Source organism: Pelophylax lessonae (assembly GCF_965119305.1).
Source record: "Pelophylax lessonae genome assembly, chromosome: 1".
NCBI classification, from domain to species: Eukaryota; Metazoa; Chordata; class Amphibia; order Anura; family Ranidae; genus Pelophylax; species Pelophylax lessonae.
The window spans coordinates 212,767,552-212,789,999 of record NC_138768.1 but is presented as its reverse complement, the minus strand read 5'-3'; the positions used below and the strand labels follow the sequence as shown (position 1 = coordinate 212,789,999).

Genomic DNA, 22,448 nt, shown 5'->3' with positions numbered 1-22,448 from the left:
CAGTATCATAACACTATATATGGAAAAGCAGAAAGAAAGTTCACAGTTTTTCTTCCAGATTGCTTTTTTCTAAGCACTCAAAACATGTAGTCACTGCTTAATTAATACAATAGAGTTAGCAGACTGGGATAAGTTAATATAAATAAGTTCCTAAAAAAGTAACTTTCTTCACACAATCTCCATTAATGTAGAGTGGGGCTAAATATACACTATGCTTCCTGAAAGCAATAATGATTTTTTTTTAATACCCATTTATATCTATTATAACACCAACCATCGCAGTAAAATCCACAGATTTAATGATGATATTAGTGAGATGCTTTGGAGTACAGACATAGGTGTATAGAGCATAGAATAATGTACTCAACATACAGCCTTGTGGAAAGCCTATACTTAACGTAAGAATAGAGGAAGAATGAGAGCCCATTTTAAAAATGTGTAGAAAATCCAAAAGAAAACAATTATTCAGGTACAAATGGATAGAGGGAGTCCCAAATCTAACAATTCACAGTTTATCTGGAATATTTGTACTAAAGGCTGAATGCTAATCTTTGAATAGCATTCCATTCTTCTGTAACCCCCCTGATGGCCTTAGTGACTTAGAGAGCATCTTATGTAGGCCTATGGCAATAGTTTCTTCCATGGACTTAATTACTCTACAAGCAAAAAAAAAAAAAAAGATGCTATACTTACCTGCTCTGTGCAATGGTATTGCACAGAGTGGTTCCCTATCTCCTCTTCTGTCTCTCTCTATTTCTCCTTTCCTGCTGGTGCCACCTCAGCAAACTGTGTGCTGAGGGGGTACCCATGCAGATGCACTCACGAGCTGGGCTGTGTGCATCTATAGATGCACACAGCGCTGGTAAGCCCTGCCCCCTCTGGCCGAAGAATCCTAGTTAGTGGGGTGTTGTTACCTTAATGGATACAATGCATTAGGCCTCTTGCACACGATACTCCTGTTTGGGCATCTTGCGGCTTAAAAATGCTCAGTACAGCTTTTTGAGCTAAAATACAGCCCATTAATTGTAATGTGCCTATGCACACAGGCGCGTAAACAAGTGCTGTGTATTCTTCAGTAAGAATAAAATAGAAAAATCTGCATTTTTGGTCAGTAATTTAAGCCTCAATACTCGCGAATACACGCGAATACACGCGAATACTCTCAAATACTCGCAAATACATACAAGAAAAAAGGTCTGGAAAAAAGTAGATGCTCAAACAGGAGTATTGTGTGCAAGAGGCCAAGAGGAGATGCTCAAACAGGAGTATCGTGTGCAAGAGGCCTAAAAGTGTTTGTAAAGTCTCAAGGTTTTTTTTTTTTTTTTTTTTTAATAACAAACATGTTATACTTACCTCCTCTATGCAGTTGGTTTTTGCATAGAGCAGCCCTGATTCTCCTCTTCTGGGGTCCCTCTGCTGTGCTCCTGGCCCCTCCTTCTTGTCAAATGCCCCCACAGCAAGCAACCTGCTATGGGGACACCTGTGCCGAGCTGCAGCTCCGTGTGTCCATTCAGACATGGAGCTGCTGTTCGGCCCTGCCTTTCCCTCTCCCTCTCCTGATTGGATAACTCAATTTGATTGACAGCAGCAGGAGACAATGGCACTGCTGCCTTGTCTCAGCCATTTAGGATGGAAAGTTCCGGTCCGCCAAGGGATTTGTGGACATCGCTGGATAGAGATCGGCTCAGGTAAGTATTAGGGGGGCTGAGGGGGGCTGCTACACACAGAAGGCTTTTTATCTTAATAAAACAGGAGGTTCACCTGCGCCAATGGGTACTTAGTAATAAATAGATTATATAAATAGGTGCACCATGTATAATTCTGTGAAAATTTGTATATAAATATTATAAATATTATAAATAATGTAAGATGCAGCTGCAATAAACTCCTGCCCGTCAATAGACGGGTAAAGTGTATACAAAGAAAAGAGGAATAACCTCCCACGTTTAACCACTTAAGCCCCCGAAGATTTTACCCCCATTCCGACCAGGGGGTATTTTGCGATTCGGCACTGCTTGACTTTAACGGACAATTGCGCAGTCGTGCGACGCTGTACCTAAACAAATTTGGCGTCCTTTTTTTCCCACAAACAGAGCTTTCTTTTGGTGGTATTTGATCACCTGTGCGATTTTTTGATCACGCGCTATAAACAAAAAAAGAGCGTCAATTTTGCAAAAATAACAATATTTTTCACATTTTTTTATATGAAATTCCCCCCCAAAAAAATGTAAAAATCTAAATTTTTTAACATTTTCGGCCAATTTGTTTTATGCTACCTATGTTTGGTAAAAAAAATCGCAAAAAGCGTATTTTGATTGGTTTGCGCAAAAGTTATTGCGTTTACTAACAAAGGGAAAGATTGGACCCTTGACTGACATTTGTGACACTTTTGGGGTTACCAGTGACATTTCTACAGTAATCAGTGCTATACATATGCACTGTTACTGTAAAAATACACTGGTAGTGAAGGGGTTAACTTTATTTGGGAGGGAGGGGCTGTGTGTATCCCCAGGGGTGTGCTTTCTACTGTGATTGGCTGTGGCTTGAGCTGTAAGGACACTGATCAACGGATCTACATACTAGATCCGTGTGATCAGTGTCTTTACAGCGAGGAGAATGACAGGTGGCTTGTTTACACAAGCTGCCTGACATTCTCCCTCTCCCCCGCCGATCGCCGAGTGACCGGCGGACATCGGGTCCGCTGGTCACACGCGCGGGGGGGTCCGTGACCACACGGGAGCGCGCCTCCGGGGGCGCGCGCTCGCTCCCTAGACCCTCACAAGCTAGTGATGTAGCCCTACGTCACTTTGCCTGTGAGGGGCTGACTGCCGACGTAGATCGGCGTTAGGCAGTCGGCAAGTGGTTAATGCGCTTGCAATGATCTATAAATATATTAAATATGTGTATATGATAACACCTCAAGGATTGTACGAACAACCAACTAAGTGCAATTATACCAAAGTATTACAACCAGCCAATAAAGGTATAGATAAATACAGATTGAAAAAACAATATTTGAATAATGTCCACAATTGGGTAATCTATATGGGATGTAAACCATACATATAGAAATAAAGGTAAGTCCAAAATTCCCAAATGTTAATAATCCAAACAAAAACGAGAGGGAAGACGGTGATAAGAATGTTCATAAGGGGTCACCATGATGCTCAAGGGGGTTTGTCAGGAGGCTCACCAGATATGTTGGATCCCCTATAACCTTACGGTAGGGGGATCATACAGGCTTGTAACAGGTGGGATTCCTCTCTCCAGGACTTGAAGCAATATAGCTGGTCCTCACCCTACTCCTGGGCACAGGGTCCCCTTTAGTGCACTCCAAGGATGGCCAGTGGTGAATTAAACAAAATATATAGGGAGCCTCATAGTGAGATCCATTTAAAAAAATTTTTTTTTTTCAAAAAATGAATCTGTCATGTATTTGAATACATTTTTTTTTTTTAAATGGATCTCACTATGAGGCTCCCTATATATTTTGTTTAATTCACCATTGGCCATCCTTGGAGTGCACTAAAGGGGACCCTGTGCCCAGGAGCAGCGTGAGGACCAGCTATATTGCTTCAAGTCCCGGGCTCAATTTGCTGTGAGGCCGGGAGCGGTCGCGTGCCGGTTTTCTCCAGAAAAAGCTCCATGGCAGGAGGAGGGGGTCCACTATGTGTGCGGGTCCCTGATGGATGGTCGGAGCGGCTTTACAGGCAGGTTTTTGGGTCACTCACGATACGGGAGCTGAGGTGCCGAGCTAGCCCCTCATGCGGCGCCGGAAACAGAAGTCCAGTCCTTCCGCTCCGCCTCCTCTGCCAATGGCATGGGGTTTGCCTTGCGGCCAATCAGGAAGCGCGTATCAGACGCCCTTCCTGATTGGCCAGGAGGAGGATTGGTGTGACAATCGCTATTGTCACACAATGGGTAGGCTCGGGGCGCACTGCTCTGCGCCCCGGGTCCACCATTTGCATCGCCCTATTAGAGCCTCTGGCTCTAATCAGGTGATGCAAAAAAAAAAAAATCCCTATTGAACTCCATGCGTCCGGCGCCCCTGCATGCAGATTAGGGGGCCGGACGCATGGATGGGGGGGGGGGGCGGCGCCCCTGCGCCTCCAACGCACCGGCCGCCACTGCTTATGAACATTCTTATCACCGTCTTCCCTCTCATTTTTGTTTGGATTATTAACATTTGGGAATTTTGGACTTGCCTTTATTTCTATATGTATGGTTTACATCCCATATAGTTTAACCAATTGTGGACATTATTCAAATATTTGTTATTCCAATCTGTATTTATCTATACCTTTATTGGCTGGTTGTAATACTTTGGTATAATTGCACTTAGTTGGTTGTTCGTACAATCCTTTAGGTGTTATCATATACACATATTTAATATATTTATAGATCATTGCAAGCGCATTAAACGTCGGAGGTTATTCCTCTTTTTTATCTTAATGCATAGAATGCATTAAGGTAAAAAGCCGTTTGCCTTTACAACTCCTTTAAGGTAAACATTTTTTAGAACCACTTTAAAGTACAAAGTAAACTAGCTTTGATGTACTGTAAGGCCAATCTTTCCAGGTTCTTCATAATCACTGAAGTAAAGTATGATCGAACAGTACTCATTCAAACCATCAATAACTGAGTTTTTTGGGACAGGAATAATAACACCATATGGCAGATAATATTATGTAGAGAAATAACTTGTGCTTCGTATTGCATTAGTCTAACACTGGAAGAGGAAAAGTTAAGCTGAAACAAAACTAAGTTAAATATATAGCAGCTGGCCCATAGGGCATTTTTCCCCATGTGCTAAAAGAATTTAGTGCAGCAATTGATAAATTACTTATTTTCTTCAACTCTCCTACCTCAGGGACATTACTACAAATCTGACACAAAACAAATATGCTATTATTTAAACCTTTTTGGAGCACCTCTAGGCCCTAAAAAACATACAGTATATACTTACCCTTTATTTAGTGTATCTTCTGTCTGGTCTGGTGATGTCACAGGTTCTCTTTTCCCTCGTGTTGCTCTTGTGTTGTATGGATCATAAATGCTGCACAGAATACCACATATATTGATGTGGTGCTGCTTTCTGCAGCATTCTCCTGAATGTTCTGGGTAGGGGGCAGATTCCTAGTGTCGTGGGCACAAACACAGGAAGTGAAATCAGTGATGCCGGATGTAATTTATTCTAAAAAAGGAGGGATACAGCATCATTGGGTTGATGAGTCTGTGGGGGACAGTGTCAGGAATCAGATAAGTATAGCAGCTGAAGCTGTTTTTTTATTTTTTGTTTATGAGCTGCTGAGGGATCCTTTCTAATGTATTTTTCCCAAGCTGGATTGGACTTTAAATAACTAGACACCCAAATCTATGTCTCTACTTCTGTGCTAACACCATCAGTCTCCTCATACATCAACTATGTACTAACATACCACTTCTTCAAACTCAATCTTTCCAAAACTGAGCCCATAATATTTCCTCTCCCTTGTGCCCCCTCCCCTGACTTTTCCATAGAGATTAATGAGATTAATGGCACAACTATCAGTCCCTTCCCTCATGCTAAGGTGTAATCCTGACCTCTTCTTTCAGCCCAACATCTAAATGCTTACTACCTTAACCTCCATAACATTTCCAAAACATGCCCCTTTCTTAACCACTTTACCACCGGAGGATTTTGCTGTCTTCCGTCCAGGCCACTTTTTGCGATTCAGCGCTGTGCGACTTTAACTGACAATTGCAAGGTCGTGCGACGCCGTACCCAAACGAAATTTACGTCCTTTTTTTCCCACAAACAGAGCTTTCTTTTGGTGGTATTTGATCACCTGTGCGATTTTTACTTTTTGCGCTATAAACAAAAAAAGAGCGTTTATTTTGAAAAAATAACAATATTTTTCACATTTTTTTATATGAAATTCCCCCCCAAAAAAATGTAAAAATCTAATTTTTTTTAAATTTTTGGCCAATTTGTTTTCTGCTACCTATGTTTAGTAAAAAAAATCGCAATAAGCGTATTTTGATTGGTTTGCGCAAAAGTTATTGCGTTTACTAAATAAGGGAAAGATTTCTGTGATTTTTGGTGTTTTTTTTTTTAACGCTAAATGGCGGTGATCTGCGATTTTTTTTGCGGGACTGCGACATTGCGGCGGACAGATCGGACCCTTGACTGACATTTTTGACACTTTTGGGGGTACCAGTGACATTTCTACAGTAATCAGTGCTATATATATGCACTGTTACTGTAAAAATGACACTGGCAGGGAAGGGGTTAATTTTATTGGAGAGGGAGGGGTTAATGTATGCCTGGTGCTTACTGACGTGTGGGGGGGGGGAGGTGACTGTGTGACAGAAGGACAGATCGGATGTCCAGCTATGCTGAACACTCCGATCTGTCAGTCCCTGTCACTATGGAGATCCGCCCGCTGTGTTTACACACAGCGGGCGGATCTCCAGACTCGATCCCCGACGATCGGGGCAGAGCAGCGGCAATCGCCGCTGCTCCTCCCCTGGCCCGACTCCCGCTGTGAATGAACACAGCGGGAGTGAGCCTCCGGCGGCGCGCGAGCGCCGCCCACAAGGGGCGGAGTCCAGCGACGTAGGTCTACGTCGCTGGATGGGATCGCGGCACTTTGCCGCAGTAGCCTCCATGTGAGCGGAGGTAAAGTGGTTAATCAATGACATCACAAAGCTACTAATTCATGCATTTGTCATCTTTTGCCTAAGCTATTGCAACTACATTCTTTTTTGCCTACCTTTACATAGGCTACCCCCCACCCCTTCAGTCTATCATGAATGCCACTGTCAAATTCATCTACCCTAGCAAATGCTCAGTGTCCACCATCACCCTTCACCTGTCTCTCCGCTCGTTTTTTGCACACCCAATGAATACAATTCAAAATACTAACAACAAATAAAGCCATCCACATTCCACAACTTTGCCCCGAGCTACTGTACATCACCAGCCTCATCTCAAAATATTATTCAAACCACCTCTTAGCTCTTCTTAAGGCTCCGTTCACATGTAGGCGTTTTGGGGCGTTTTTGGGAAGTTTTTCTGCTCTAGGATCAGCTCTCAAAACGCCCAACAAGACAAATCCTATTCATTTCAATGGCCCCTGTTCACATCTGAGTGTTTTGACGCTGTGAGCAAAACGCCCAACGCTCAAAAAAGTACATGAGCTTCTTTTTGGGCAGATTACAGGCGTTTTCCATTGGTCTCTATTCAATCTAAAAACGCCTGCACAAAAATCGCGGTAAAAATCGCTGTAAAAATTGCGTTAAAAATCGCTGTAAAATCGCGGTAAAAACGCGCGAAAACGCTACGCTCAGGTGTGAATGTAGCCTAAAGTGATTGTAAAGTCTTGTGTTTTTTTATTTAAATAACAAACATATTATACACCTCCTCTGTGCAGTTGGTTTTGCACAGAGCAGCCAAGATCCTCCTCTTCCCGAGTCCCTCTTCTCTGCTCCTGGCCCATCCCTCCTGTCGAGTGCCCCCACAGCAGGAAGCTTGCTATGGTGGCACCTGAGCCAAGCTGCAGCTCTGTGTGTCCATGCAGACAAGGAGCTGCAGTTTAGCCCTGCCTCTCTTTCTCCTGATTGGCCAACTAATTTTGATTGACAGGAGCGGGGCCAATGGCCCTGCTGCTATGTCTCAGCCAATCAGGAGGGAGAGTCCCAGGTGGCCGAGGGACCCGTGGACATCGCTGGATAGAGAGGGGGCTAAGGTAAGTATTAGGGGGTGCTGGTGTGGCTGCTACACACAGAAGGCTTTTTATCTTAATAGCTCACTGCACTAATGGCTATTTAACAATAACTGACATTTAGCAGATATCCTGCCTATCTAAACTAATACAAATGAACTATAGGTGAACTATATAAGGCGGTGGATAGAAAATAACCACTTCAGCTCCGGAAGGTTTACCCCCTTCCTGACCAGGCCATTTTTTGTAATACGGCACTGTGTTGCTTTAACTGACAATTGCGCAGTCGTGCAAAGCTGTACCAAAATAAAATTGATGTCCTACCACAAATAGAGCTTTTTGTTGGAGGTATTTGATCACCTCTGTGGTTTTTATTTTTTTTGCGCTATAAATAAAAAAAGACAGACAATTTTGAAAAGAAAAAACAATATTTTTTACTTTCTGCTATAAAACACATCCAATAAAAAAATTGAAAAAAAATCAAATTTTTTCATCAATTTAGGCCAATTTGTATTCTACTATATATTTTTGGTAAAAAAAAAAAAAATCCCAAAAAGCATATATTGATTGGTTTGCGCAAAAGTTATAGCATCTACAAACTATGGGATAGATTTATGGACTCTTTATATTTATTATTGTTTTTACTAGTAATGGCGGTGGTTAGCGATTTTTAGCGGGACATTGCGACGGACATTAGAGGCAATCAAAGGGCTAACTGTATTCCCTGGGTGTGCTTTCCTACTGTGTGGGAGAGGGACTGGAGAAAGAGAGAGATCTGTGTTCCTAATTAGCAGTGTCGGGGTTATTGGGGGTTGATTAAAATAATAGGTAAAAAGAAAAATGATTTTAAAAGCCATGTATATTTCATATTATGCATATAAGAGATTCTGAACAGGATGGCGTCCATCTTGTTTTTAAGGTGAAACAAAGTTCATATATACTTGTTAAACAAAATGTCTCTCACAGGCTTACAAAGGGTCTATGGTTTCAACAGAGATCTTTGTATTTCTATGTAATCGTAAATAAGATTTCTTTTGACATATTTATCAGATAAGACTCAGTCAGTCTGACGCTATGTTAAGGGGGGATATCTCAGTCTGTCTATAAGTATATAACAATGGACAATACCCCAGTATATTCTAGCAGACATTTAAAGATGAACCATATAAGTTTTTATAGATACATTATCATATGTGAGAAGATATTAGCCATAATTATATCATTATATTATGTAAGGCATATACATATATATTTAGGAATGTTATATCACATTTTGGGTTTATATTCTCATAGTAACAATCTTACTTAGAATTCTTTTTCTAATAAGTGTAGGGACATGTGTATCTCGTCACTAGTTACCTCATTTCAGAGAAGTCTAGTCTAAGTGCTCAAAGTGTTGTAAATCCTACAGGCCAGACATCTTAATTGACAGTGTAAGACATGGCCAAAGAAGTAATGGCTATTCACTAGCCGACAGGTCAATAGGTCATCAGATAACAAATTGTTTTAATTATATTAAATACAAAATCTAATGAACGGTACAATACTGCCCTCTGGAGACGAAATACCAGGTGCAGTCTTGAGATAATTTGAGATATTCCAATATAAAAATATTATATTGTGTTAAATAATATAATTATTGAAATGGCATTACTTGCCAAGGTTAATGATGGAGATACAGGTGGACATTTATGTATGTACTGGGAGTCTGAACAAAGTTTTATGTTGTGTTATATGATTAATCTCACATATAGAGAAATCATCATTTAACTTTATTATCCAAGTATGGGGTTAATTATAAAAAGGGGTGTGTCTCTGACCTCACTAGTTTAGGTATAGAATATCCCGACCAATTGGGATAATGTTTCATCCCTCTGGGTTTTACTTATGGTAATTTTTATAGCTCTTTGTTCTTACCATATAAAAGACCAACCCAGATGAGAGAGAGGAGACACATGACACTACTGACAACACACCTCACACTTACACCACACACGCTATTACATTTTTCAATAGACTCATCCAGACATACTTCCTGATCCACATCATTCATCTGAAACTTGGAGGAAACTCCTCCCTCACTGGCATCCATCTTAGGACTCTGGTAACACCATCTTAAGTGTGGTAATTATGCCTTGCTGTATTATTTGATTTTATTCAACAATTGTTTATTCTTTCCTTATATGTTTTATATTGCATATTTAAGGGTAATGAGATTACAATCCCAGCCGTATAAGCCATGGTATATTTTTCTCTAAAAAGCTGATTTTTGTTTTTATACATTTTTATTAATATCAGATTAAGTGCATTATTTGCAATTTTAAGTCTTCCGTTTTGCATGGCTTATTCTCATTCCTTCTGCAGTGGAATGACTTTGGGCCCTGTGATTCGCAGACCATTGTAGTCTGTTTATATAGAACATTAATTTATGGCTTATACTATACCTGGGAAGAAATGATAATCTTGCTTTCGTTTTACTTTCACTTTGTTTTTGTTTCACTTTGTTTTAGTTTCACTTTCATTATTGAGCTAAACATCACATTGCATTGATTATTTGAAGTTAGTATTTTATGTAGAGTTATTTTTATGTGTCACTTCTGGTTTGATCATATATTGTGTTTGCATGTCTTGAGAATAAATATTTTTATATATATTCCACACTGTAGACTGTACTCACTAAGATTGGTATATGCTTTTAAAAAGAAATTAATCAATTAAAAAGAATTCACGACATTGATTTATGGCAATAGGTGAAGACTCTCCTTTTTCACAGATCTTTGCTTATTAACCATAAATACACTGCTATATTCAGAGCAGTATAAATATTCTGACATAAGTACGAGCGCAAGATATTTATTATTAAATATTCTTACATATAATGGAGGCCCCAGCGAGATAATTATTGATTTCTTACATATGCCAATCATAATATTGATCAGGTGACATAATCAATAACTTTAAAAAAAAAATTTTTTTTTTGGTTTTTTTTTTATTAATTATGAATGTGATAGAAATGCCTTAAACATGTCTACAGCAGGTAATGTTCATGCTGCCAACTCTGGCAAGGTGTGAGTCCCTAGTGGTAATGCAAAAACTCCAGTAGATTTGGCACAGAACATAAATGTGTGGAAACACCTCTCTGAGTCTGAAATGGTGGAATATGTAAAGCTGGTTAGAGTCATATATCAAAATCCTCAGAAGTCAGGCCAATAAAGGGCATCTGACATGGGTAGAGGACAACCTGTATGTATGAACTCACCAATAGCTTATCTAACACCAAAAGACGTCAGGAAGTGTGATCACATACTTTTTGGTCATGGCTAATCTTACTGTATCTCTGTGAGGAATTGCACTAGAAGGCTCAGCAAAAAGGAGTTTAGTAAAGTTCCAATCTCCACTCCAAATAAATGAGAGATTGAGATTAGGAACCTCCTTGAGCAGGTGAAAGTTAACTCTATTGGGACACATAAGTTAAGAGAATGTAGCGTGAAACTGCAAAATAAAGTAGAACTGTGGCAGAAGTCTTATCAAAAGTAAACTGTAATGAAAGTAATCATTTGAAAGTGAAATGTAAATGATTAATGCAATAATTAGGAAGTTTTAAGCAAGGAAAAATGTTTTCTAGCAAAAGTTGCTGAGTAACCAGCAGTGGAAAAATTAAAAAAAATTAAAAAAAATAAATAAAAATGTAACAGTTCAAGTCTTGACAGGAACTCATAAGTAAATATATAGGAGAGTTCCATAAGGTCATGGTGTCCATGCAAAAGGGTAATGCTTTATTAGTCCTGCATTTTAAATATGAAGTAATTATTCATAGACCCAGATATGATTCCCAGTCTGTTGGTTATGACCCAGACAAGGGGGGGAATCAGGCAAAGAGTCCATGTCCTACCCCAGCCATATTCCTAATATAGGAGGGCAGAAATTGGGCAGCCATGCATAAATAGGTATGAGTCATATCAGGTCACTGCAAAAAGTCTAGCACCCCTAAAAAGACACCATGCACCTCCTGAATTTTAAAAAGTTTTAAAAAGAGTACTGTCCTGATTTTTTTTTTTAGAAAAGGTCCTTAGACATTGTCTTAGACATTGATCATCTTGAGGCCTATGAAAACAACTGTCTGTGTTGTGCCTGCAGGATGTAATTTAAAAGTCAGCCCATACAAAAAACTTTACTGCTTCTAGAGCTGTAATCTACAATCTAAAATGTACACAGCGCCAAAGCCCCATTGAATTTTTCTGTTGTACTCAAAAGTGCTTAACACCCTTCAATAAAGGAGCTGAGTACAACCACCCGGAATTTAAATCCCTGTGCTTTGAGGCATTGCCCATGTACATAAAAGTAATACGTTTGGCAAAGGAGCAAGATATGCCACCTAGGCCCCAAGGGGACACCGGATACCTTAAGGAGGACACCGGACATCCCATCAACAAGGGGGGGACACCCACAAATAAATAGGGATTTGCCCCAGCTTAGGGTTCCCCAAAATCCTCGGGACAATCAAGAGCCATTTAGGCCCAGACCTCACGCCAGAACCGAGTAACTGGTTCTGATGGGGATCTGTCCCATATGTCTAAACCCGAGAGATATAAGCGCCGCAGGAGGCGGAGCCAATAATTTAATTCTGTTAAAGTTTTCAGCAGAATAGAAGCCAAGTTGGATCAGCTGATCACTTGGTTCACTCAGGGCACTGCAGCCCAGAATTAAAATAATTCCTCTTTAGGAACCAATCCTATGGCCAGTCAAAGGCCACAAAATCCTTAAATACCCAAGTGGCAGGAATCAAAGGGATACACTGAATAGAGGCATAGGAAACAGAGGTTCTAACACCATTTTATTCCCAGGTCACAGCATTGAGGATCCTGAATTCCTGCCAGGGAATCTTGGTTGTTATATACTAACTACCCTCCTATTTTTCAGTGGTCACTTCATCCCTCTGACTCAAACAGGTCACTCAAAGCGGGCACATTTTTGAAAAATCGCCAATGACGGTGATACCAAGGAAGATCAAACCCTAATGACGTAATGCAGTCAAGAGGTTAAAGGTTGTATACGGTAACCAAGAAGGAATCCTCAATGCCAGGTAGTTTTATTGCCTACAATAAATTGCATTGATGCCCCATAGGGGGAGATATATATATATATATATATTTTTTTCTCCCAAGTAGTAGGTAAAATTTTAACAAAATATTGTATCATTTTATTATTGTCCAATGCATAGTATCCATGGTGATAAATACATCCCCATGTTAATAAGCCCCAGAAGTCAGTCGTCCTAGGAAAGGTCGCATATATAGTCTCACCTTCCCTGGTGTCATATAAAAGGGCTGATCGCATGGTGGTCTAAAGGAGAACTCTGAGAAAGCTTAGGGTACCAACATCGCATTGAAATGTCAATTGATAAGAATGTATATTCATACTGTATGTTTCATCCAATAGGAAGAGATTAACCTTCCATGCCAGGTCGTTGATTGGTACAGACGATGATGTTTGCCAAAGACACAGCGATTGGATGGGTCATCTCTCCTTAGAGTCCAGTTCTGGACAGAACCCCTCATTGCATCAGGTCCCTCTTCAGGAATCAAGCTGCGAGACGCCCCAGATTCTTGTTGACGGAGAGGAAGATTTGTTTCAACAGATCTTTGTGCATTTGATCCGAGGAAATCCATTGAGTGAAATCGCATTACCTCCTGTTTTCAGTTGAAGGAGATGTGAGAATGGTGCATTGCACATGTGAGCAAAACATCAGTCTAAGTGTATGACACTCTAGGCCATGCTGAAACCATTCATTATCCAACCAACATCCAAGGTTGAACGTCCAAACAGATTTCTCGGATTCCTGATTGCCAACATTGTTTTACTGCGCTTTGAATGGTAATTGCCAATGCCATTGCAGCAGTTAATTTCTGTCTCCCTTAAAACTTTGCAAACTGGAGATGCAGATTTCAAGGAACATTTGAGTTTCTTTACCAGGAGATCAGAATTTAAAGAGACTAATAAGGAACAGTTTGTGACATAGCTAACACCAGCAAAGTCGCTACGAACTGACATTTTGAACTGATTTTTTTTCCTCAAATTTTTTTTTTACCGCTTTACTTAAGTTATGAACAATTCCCAATATGAACTATTCTCTTACAAAAAGAGAACAAGACATTTTTTTTTCCTTTTACTACTCCTTAAAAAGCTTTCTTTCCAGATAGGCCTAAGTTGCTCACTTGTCTACTGGGAAGAAAGGGGGGGGATATGTCGGGGTTATTGGGGGTTGATTAAAATAATAGGTAAAAAGAAAAATGATTTTAAAAGCCATGTATATTTCATATTATGCATATAAGAGATTCTGAACAGGATGGCGTCCATCTTGTTTTTAAGGTGAAACAAAGTTCATATATACTTGTTAAACAAAATGTCTCTCACAGGCTTACAAAGGGTCTATGGTTTCAACAGAGATCTTTGTATTTCTATGTAATCGTAAATAAGATTTCTTTTGACATATTTATCAGATAAGACTCAGTCAGTCTGACGCTATGTTAAGGGGGGATATCTCAGTCTGTCTATAAGTATATAACAATGGACAATACCCCAGTATATTCTAGCAGACATTTAAAGATGAACCATATAAGTTTTTATAGATACATTATCATATGTGAGAAGATATTAGCCATAATTATATCATTATATTATGTAAGGCATATACATATATATTTAGGAATGTTATATCACATTTTGGGTTTATATTCTCATAGTAACAATCTTACTTAGAATTCTTTTTCTAATAAGTGTAGGGACATGTGTATCTCGTCACTAGTTACCTCATTTCAGAGAAGTCTAGTCTAAGTGCTCAAAGTGTTGTAAATCCTACAGGCCAGACATCTTAATTGACAGTGTAAGACATGGCCAAAGAAGTAATGGCTATTCACTAGCCGACAGGTCAATAGGTCATCAGATAACAAATTGTTTTAATTATATTAAATACAAAATCTAATGAACGGTACAATACTGCCCTCTGGAGACGAAATACCAGGTGCAGTCTTGAGATAATTTGAGATATTCCAATATAAAAATATTATATTGTGTTAAATAATATAATTATTGAAATGGCATTACTTGCCAAGGTTAATGATGGAGATACAGGTGGACATTTATGTATGTACTGGGAGTCTGAACAAAGTTTTATGTTGTGTTATATGATTAATCTCACATATAGAGAAATCATCATTTAACTTTATTATCCAAGTATGGGGTTAATTATAAAAAGGGGTGTGTCTCTGACCTCACTAGTTTAGGTATAGAATATCCCGACCAATTGGGATAATGTTTCATCCCTCTGGGTTTTACTTATGGTAATTTTTATAGCTCTTTGTTCTTACCATATAAAAGACCAACCCAGATGAGAGAGAGGAGACACATGACACTACTGACAACACACCTCACACTTACACCACACACGCTATTACATTTTTCAATAGACTCATCCAGACATACTTCCTGATCCACATCATTCATCTGAAACTTGGAGGAAACTCCTCCCTCACTGGCATCCATCTTAGGACTCTGGTAACACCATCTTAAGTGTGGTAATTATGCCTTGCTGTATTATTTGATTTTATTCAACAATTGTTTATTCTTTCCTTATATGTTTTATATTGCATATTTAAGGGTAATGAGATTACAATCCCAGCCGTATAAGCCATGGTATATTTTTCTCTAAAAAGCTGATTTTTGTTTTTATACATTTTTATTAATATCAGATTAAGTGCATTATTTGCAATTTTAAGTCTTCCGTTTTGCATGGCTTATTCTCATTCCTTCTGCAGTGGAATGACTTTGGGCCCTGTGATTCGCAGACCATTGTAGTCTGTTTATATAGAACATTAATTTATGGCTTATACTATACCTGGGAAGAAATGATAATCTTGCTTTCGTTTTACTTTCACTTTGTTTTTGTTTCACTTTGTTTTAGTTTCACTTTCATTATTGAGCTAAACATCACATTGCATTGATTATTTGAAGTTAGTATTTTATGTAGAGTTATTTTTATGTGTCACTTCTGGTTTGATCATATATTGTGTTTGCATGTCTTGAGAATAAATATTTTTATATATATTCCACACTGTAGACTGTACTCACTAAGATTGGTATATGCTTTTAAAAAGAAATTAATCAATTAAAAAGAATTCACGACATTGATTTATGGCAATAGGTGAAGACTCTCCTTTTTCACAGATCTTTGCTTATTAACCATAAATACACTGCTATATTCAGAGCAGTATAAATATTCTGACATAAGTACGAGCGCAAGATATTTATTATTAAATATTCTTACAGCAGGAAAACAAGATCTCTCTCTCCCTCTGTGACAGAACAGAGGTCAGTCTTGTTTACAAACCTCCTCCGTTCTGTCTCTCCTATGAACAATCAGCATGTCCCGTTGGCCATTGTGGCCGCCAGACCCACTCATTGGCTCCCGCTGTGTCAAATCACAGCGTACGTACAGGTACATGATTTTGCGCTTAAGGGCTGCCCTGCCGCAGTAAATGTATGTGGGGCGGTCTTTAAGTGGATAAGAGGTCACATACCTATACTTGGGGTTTTCATCTTGTTTTGCGCTGTCCTGTGGAAGGAGTTAGGTGGAGCCAGTAGATCACCACAGTAATGCCCATTTAATGGTAATTGACATTTAGCAGATATCCTGCCTGTCTAAGCTAATGCACATGGACTATGTTGAAATGTGAACTGTGTTCTGAAAAGAGAAGGTACAGTGGGCAGAGAGAGATGTTCAGCACTTTTACTTTCCTACGCTCAAGAGCGGAGTCACACGTGACTAGTTTCATAAAGAATGCCATATAGACAACTCTGTGCCTTCACTTACCGCAAAACTGTGGGCCTTTTTTTTTTTTCTCTCTTTTCGCTAGTTTTGCTAATGTATCTGATCATTATGTAGGACTCATTATGTTCACATATATTTTGGTTTACATGTAACTACTGCTCTGTTCTACTGTATTGCTTTCCATGTTTAATAAAGTTATATTTGAAAAAAAAAAGAAATGTGAACTGTGTAAGCCAGATTGTGTGTGTTATGGCTCTTTCACACGGGCGATCCGATCAGATCCGCCTGTCAGTTTTTTAGTCGGATCTGATCGGATCCTCCATGCAGCTCTATGGGGCAGCGGATGTCAGCGGAGACACCTCCGCTGACACCCGCTTTCATCCGTATCCGATCCTGTTCGTGAAATCCGGACGGATGGAAACCCTATTTTTCCATCCGTTCAGGGATTGGACAGGCGGACGGAGACGGAGCTGTCATCCGCCGGCTCAGCGGGGATCGGCGGATCGATCCCCGCTGAGCAGCACGGATCCGCCTACGGAGGCAGACCGTGTGAAAGAGCCCTAAGGGATGACAGCTCTGTCTCCGCTTGCAGTGCGGAGAGGGAGGTGTCACAGCCCCCGCTGCTCCCTATGGGGGATCGGATGAGAGCGGACCGCCTGTCCGCTCTCATCCGATCCGATCCCTGAACAGATGGAAAAATATGGTTTCCATCCGTCCAGATTTCACGGACAGGATCGGATACGGATGGCAGCGGGTGTCAGCGGAGGTGTCTCCGCTGACATCCGCTGCCCCATAGAGCTGCATAGAGGATCCGATCAGATCCGGCTAAAAAACTGACAGTCAGATCTGATCGGATCGCCTATGTGAAAGAGCCCTTACACTATGGTAACTCATCCAGATAAAACTAGCTCTATGAATGTTGCATGAGCCACATAGCAGTTACAATTGACATCACAGAAGCCTGAAAGGGGCTCTGTCAAAGACAGTCAGAAGGTCTTGTAGGAGGTGGATGTCTGCAGAAAGGAACTGTGTCTACTGCCATGCACTTTTTGAAAATTAGGAGGCAGGCGATAGGTAGGGGAAGAAGATTAAAGAACAGCAAAGCTTTATATAGCGCCACCCCCGAAGGAGCCGCTTGAATATGTTTGGTTTTTTACTCTGCCTCTCAACCCCAAAAACAGTCCTTGCCCCTCTGGCACACCTAGCAAACAGTGTAAGTGCAAGTACAGTAATAACAGACACAACCGTAGTGAACCAGGAAGTTTGTTTACTGAGTGACTTTCCACAATCAAATAGTAGTCAAAAATGGCAAACTTGGATTTATAACAGTACAGCACAGGGCTAGGAGTGAATTTTCACGTAATTTTTAGATAACACCCTTGAACACTTTAGCATGGCCTATGTGCTCAGGCATGAAGGGAAACAGGTCTGGCTTGATAACGCTCAGTCTGTTTCCCTAAACTCATAAAATCACAGACCCAGGCAGTAAACACGTGATGCAATAGGCAACAATTTAAATCATCAACTTTAGGGTTAAAGAGTCCCTCTTTAGTGAAAATTACTTATGACCACCAAATCACTGCTAACTGGAGGAGAAACAGGAAGGTTCTCACAATGGAGATATCCAGTATCTTCAGCTAGCCTGACATTGTTGCACTTAATATCATGGTTGGCAGGAGGAGCATAGTGTATTTAAAGCGGTGTTCAAGCCTTTTCTGTGTTTATTAAAAGTCAGCAACTACAAAAAGTGTAGCTGCTGACTTTTAATAAACACACACTCACCTGTCCCACAGTCCAGTGATGTGATCCTCTCCCTCTGGTCTCGGCGGCACCGGCATCACTAGTGTGGGCACCCGGCTGTGACAGCTTGTGGCTTCACAGCCGGGTGTGCACTGCTCATGCGTGAATTGCGCTGCGCGTCTTGATTGGCCGGCAATCTTCTGGGATCTTCTGGGACCTCTGACATGTCCCAGAAGATTGCAGGGAGGGAGAGGGAGAGGAGAACTTTTGCTCGGGGTGCTGCGCCGCTCCAAGCGGAAGTGGGAGCGGGTACCTGTCAAAACTAGGTACCCGCTCCCTCCCCACAAAATTGACATGCCAAATGTGGCATGTCAGGGGGTTAAGACTACTTGAAGCGGAAGTTCCACTTTTTGATGGAACTCTGCTTTAAAGGTATCCTGGCAGACAAAGTGATGTGCAATATGCTAGTAGTATCCTGGCAAGCAAGACAGATAATAATGACTGCTCAGCAGGATGCAAATGTTTCTACAAGTGTAGGCATAGGTAAAGCATTGGTTGGCAAGTGCCCGCTAACCAATCCTGCAACCAAGGTATTAAACAAGATGTCCTGACAGACTGGTTCCTAAGATGGACCGACTGACTACTTTGCAACTGGAATGCCTCACATCCTCAGGAACGCCTGGAGATGCACCGGAGGTCCCTGTATAGTGGGATGTCAGTCACCGTCCAACTCCTGGAGCTGCAGTAGGATAAGCACACCGATCTCTGGAGCTGTGGTAGGATGGTTGCCCCAATTGATTTTGGCAGCCCCTCTGGTCACATCTGTCTTCCCCTGCCTTGGGCTGAGATCTGCTTGCTCCCAGGAAGCCTCCTTGTCTCCACTCCCCTCTCTGTTAGAGAGCATGCTGGGGTGTGTAGTCTTTCCCCAGTGATTTAGAATGGATCCACTGGTGCTAGGGACTACATGTCCCAGAGTCTCTTGCTGCTGGTGGCGTCTTTGCTAGTTGGTTCCCTTCCTCCCGCCAATTGGGAAGCAGGGGAGGGAGCAAGGGCGAGTAGCTGCCTATGCAAGTGCTGCGCACACTCTGTGCTTTGTCAGTGAGGAGAGGCATGGGCTATTCCCCCACAGCTGCTGACAGGCTCGTTCTCAGCATCAGCAAGCCTGCCTGTGATAACCCAGCAACACTTATATCAAGAACAATAGACAGTAGCCGATGCAGGCAAGGCTGGAATTCTGCCCAAAGATTTGGGTGAAATGACACTTTAAAGAGAAGCTGACACATGAAATAAGTGCAAACATTACAGCAGAAGTCCTCTATGCACTGTTTGCATCTAAACTATTTAAATCTCTACCTACATTTTTAGAATGTATGTCTTTCCTCAGCCATATTTATTTTCTGCAACAAATAACAATGCTACTAACCTTTGTACTAAATACCTTTAAAATGTATTCACTGAAACTTAATGCATTTTGTTTTCCAGGACACAAAAAATGAAGATACAGTCAATGAAAATGATACTCCAGAGGAAAACAGATCTGAAAGCTCCTCTAGACCACCTCTATCAAAATTGGTGAGATAAGAATGATCTCAGTCATGCTAGAGTAATCAAATGTGTTGCTATCTATTTATATTAATCAATCAAGACTAACAAGACTAACTATTCCTGTTGTATTTTTTTCATGTTGTATCAGATCTTTGGATAAATCAAACTGCATTCAAGTCCCTGACTAAACACGCTCTAAAATATACATTTTTAAAGTTGTATGAACAGTTTATTATCTCCCAGCTTGAATTAAATTTGATTACAATGATAATCATGATAAAAAGATCTTCAATGGAGAGTATTAGAGTATACTGTATACAGTATATGTGGTTAGACTTCATCAGCTTTTCTGCGGGTCTAAATGCTAGAGCATTCAATGAATGTAAATTTTTACTGCTGGTTGGTCATATAGCTCACCAACCTGGCTGCTGGAATACAAAAAATCTTACAAAGGCCTTCTACTTCACATCACATGAGCAATAAAGCTGTACATAAATACAGTATCTCACAATAGTGAGTACACTCCTCACATTTTTGTTAATATTTTATTATATCTTTTCATGTGACAGCACTGAAGAAATTACACTTTGCTACAATGTAAAGTAGTGAGTGTACAGCTTGTAAAACAGTGTAAATTTGCTGTCCCCCTCAAAATAACTCAACACGCAGCCATTAATGTCTAAACCGCTGGCAACAAAAGTGAGTACACCCCTAAATGAAAATGTCTAAATTGTGCCAATTTCCCTCCCCGGTATCATGTGACTCATTAGTGTTACAAGGTCTCAGGTGTGAATGGGGAGCAGGTGTGTTAAATTTGGTGTTCTCACTCTCTCATACTGGTCATACTGGTCATACTGGTCACTGGAAGTTCAACATGGCACCTCATGGCAGAGAACTCTCTGAGGATCTAAAAAAAAAAAAAAAAGAGTTGTTGCTCTAAATAAAGATGGCCTAGGCTATAAGAAGATTGCAAGACCCTGAAACTGAGCTGAAGCACGGTGGCCAAGACCATACAGTGGTTTAACAGGACAGGCTCCACTCAGAACAGGCCTCGCCATCCAGAGGTTGTCTTTGGGAAATAGACATATGAGTGCTGTCAGCATTGCTGCAGAGATTGAAGGGGGTGGGGGTCATCCTGTCAGCCGCACACTGCATCAAATTGGTCTGCATGTCGTCCCAGAAAGAAGCCTCTTCTAAAGATGATGCGCAAGAAAGCCCGCAGTTTCCTGAAGACAAGCAGAGTAAGGACATGGATTACTGGAGCCATGTTCTGTGGTCTGATGAGACCAAGATAAACGTATTTGGTTCAGATGGTGTCAAGCATGTGTGGCGGCAACCAGGTGAGGAGTACAAAGACAAGTGTGTCTTGCCTACAGTCAAGCATGGTGGGTGGTGGGAGTGTCATGGTCTGGGGCTGCATGAGTGCTACCGGCACTGGGGAGCTACAGTTCATTGAGGGAACCATGAATGCCAACATGTACTGTGACATACTAAAGCAGAGCATGATCCCTTCCCTTCAGGGACTGGGCCACAGGGCAGTGTTCCAACATGATAATGACCTCAAACACACCTCCAAGACAACCACTGCCTTGCTAAAGAAGCTGGGGGTAAAGGTGATGGACTGGCCAAGCATGTCTCCAGACCTAAACCGTATTGAGCATATATGGGACATACTCAAATGGAAGATGGAGGAGCGCAAGGTCTCCAACATCCACCAGCTCCGTGATGTCGTCATGGAGGAGTGGAAGAGGATTCCAGTGGCAACTTGTGAAGCTCTGGTGAACTCTATGCACAAGAGGGTTAAGGCAGTGCTGGAAAATAATGGTGGCCACACAAAATATTTACACTTTGGGCCCAATTTGGACATTGTCACTTAGGGGTGTACTCACTTTGGTTGCCAGCAGTTTAGACATTAATGGCTGTGTGTTGAGTTATTTTGAGGGAACAGCAAATTTACACTGTTATACAAGCTGTACACTCACTACTTTACTGTGGGCATTAATACTAAAGAGTGGACTGTGTGCTGAAATGCAAATCTTTCTGATACATAGCTGTCAACTCGTTCAAGAAACTCAAAGGACACCAAATGTTTAAAGCTCCACTAGCTTCTGGGTCCCATGCTGACCACCTACCCTGCTGCTTTCTGAACTCCGGATGTCACCTGCTCAGCATGGGTACCATTCAGAGAACACTTTACATTTTCCAAATGAATGTAAAGTGCTCTCTGATTGGATGGGGTGGAGATCTTAACTTCACCACCCTTCTTCTCCACCTTGTCCAATCAGAGAACACTTTGAACTCATTGAGGAAATGCAAATGATCCTTGAATGGTACCCATGCCAAGTGATTGACTTCCTGTGCCAATCAGCAGAGGACTCAGAAGCGGAGATCACTGTAGTAGTGGTGCCTATTACAGTGATTTACAAATTCCAAGGGATCTTACAGGTATGGCACATACAGTACATACCTACAGTACATTGGTCCAAGCTGGAGCAATGCAACTACTGTATGAAAACACTGCCATAGCTAAAATTCAGCTTTAAAGCAACATTGTGCAATTAACGCTAACCCACTTCATTTTGAATAGATGTCTAGCTGGTGTGACCTAAGCATTTTCTAGATTTTTTAGT

At 40.9% G+C, this 22,448-nt stretch overlaps 1 protein-coding gene across 1 annotated transcript in view; it reads left to right on the top strand.

The window, feature by feature from the left end:
* CCDC60 (coiled-coil domain containing 60) overlaps positions 1–22,448 on the top strand; it is a 344,461-nt gene that overhangs the window by 150,297 nt on the left and 171,716 nt on the right. Inside the window, exon 2 of the mRNA XM_082267699.1 lies at positions 19,756–19,845. Coding sequence (XP_082123825.1) covers positions 19,756–19,845 — 90 coding nt within the window. The remainder of the gene's footprint in view (positions 1–19,755; positions 19,846–22,448) is intronic.